Raw genomic sequence first — 1,517 nt, forward strand, 5'->3', positions numbered from 1 at the left:
CATTTAATTCTTAATTGCCGTTAAATATGTATTTTTAGTGGCAATTGTCACTCTTAGTATATGTTCCTAAAACTTTTAGCGATATTTGTTCTAATGACACATAACTAATACCGGTAAGACTTTAGCACTCTTTATTAGAATCAATATTTAATGCCGTTAGTATCAATATTTAATGCCGCTAAAAGTTATTTTTATTGTAGCGTACATGTTAGAAAATAAATGTTTACTTGAGAGCCAAGGGCACATACACCAAATTTAATATGATTTCCATAAATGTGCTAGGAAAGTCATTTTTAGTTATTTAAGGAAAATGTAATTTTTGGAAATATAATATTAGAAATATTAATCAACAAAATATGAAAGAAAAAAAATCCCAAGCACACCCTAAGTCAATAATACTTCATAAGGGATCTCCTTAGTCATAGTCCCAATATTACCATTAGAGGAATCAGATGAAAAGGGGGTTGAAAAGGAATGAAAATAGTATATTGATAATTGATAAATGTATCTTTTAGTTATAGATACAATTTTTTGCAAAAACATTCATACTCTAATATTTTAACATATAGATATATATATATTGACCATATCTGGAATTACATTTACAGAAGAGACTATATATATAGCATTATTAATTTATTTTATACGTTAGCTGGACCTCGTCAATATTACCAAACATTCATCACATAAGCACAAACATACACAGAATATTCTATTTGCTGAGTAGATGACCCTCCATATCTTTCATCACATTGACGAAATAATCCAAGAACGAAAGAGGCTCTGGAATATTTTCAGTTTTCTTCTCGTATTCAAATGTTACTGTAGTCCACTGGTGTTCACTGGATGTGGTAATAATGAAGAAGTTGTACAACTCTAGCACATCTCCTTCGATTACTTCCCAAGTGATTGATCTCTTCTGAGGATCAATGTGTTTGATCTCTTCTTTACGAAACTTTTCCTTTCCATCTGTAATCATTGAAATGATAAAATACAACAGATTTCTCTCCTAATTCAAATTTTAAAACTCCTCATAAGTGATCTATATTTTCAAAAAATAATATCTTCATTTTATTAATATGCGTTGTGGTGCACTGGTGGGAATGCTTCATCTTTAACCAGCAGTTTCGGGTTCGAGCTCTGGGTATTGAGAAAATTCTGTTGGAAATGTCACCCCCAATAGGCTCTGTAATGTGCGATCCAAATTTAGTTGAGGCTCAAATGTGGGCTCCGGACTTGGAAACCAAAAAAAATATCTTCATTATATATATTTGTTCATCATTTTTCATTTTTTATTTTCCAAAAATATGTATATATGATGCTAGACTGAGCTAATTTATGTGCTAAATCCGATTATCTTTCAAGTTATCCAAAACAAAAAAAATCACATTGTGGAGAATATATGGGGCTTGGTTTTTCACGAGAAAAGTTTTCTCTACAAAATATTAAGAAAAATATTTTTTTCTGAAATTTTGTTGTAACTGTTGTTGTTGTTGTGGGGTGGGTGGGGTGGGGAG

The 1,517-nt window shown here is 30.9% G+C and overlaps 1 protein-coding gene across 1 annotated transcript in view; it reads right to left on the reverse strand.

The window, feature by feature from the left end:
• Positions 1–534: 534 nt before the first annotated feature.
• Positions 535–1,517, reverse strand: part of LOC107017414 (MLP-like protein 34) — a 1,696-nt gene continuing 713 nt past the window's right edge. The window contains exon 2 of the mRNA XM_015217651.2: positions 535–969. Coding sequence (XP_015073137.1) covers positions 713–969 — 257 coding nt within the window. The 3' untranslated portion in view covers positions 535–712. The remainder of the gene's footprint in view (positions 970–1,517) is intronic.

This window comes from Solanum pennellii, chromosome 4 (genome assembly GCF_001406875.1).
Source record: "Solanum pennellii chromosome 4, SPENNV200".
NCBI lineage: Eukaryota > Viridiplantae > Streptophyta > Magnoliopsida > Solanales > Solanaceae > Solanum > Solanum pennellii.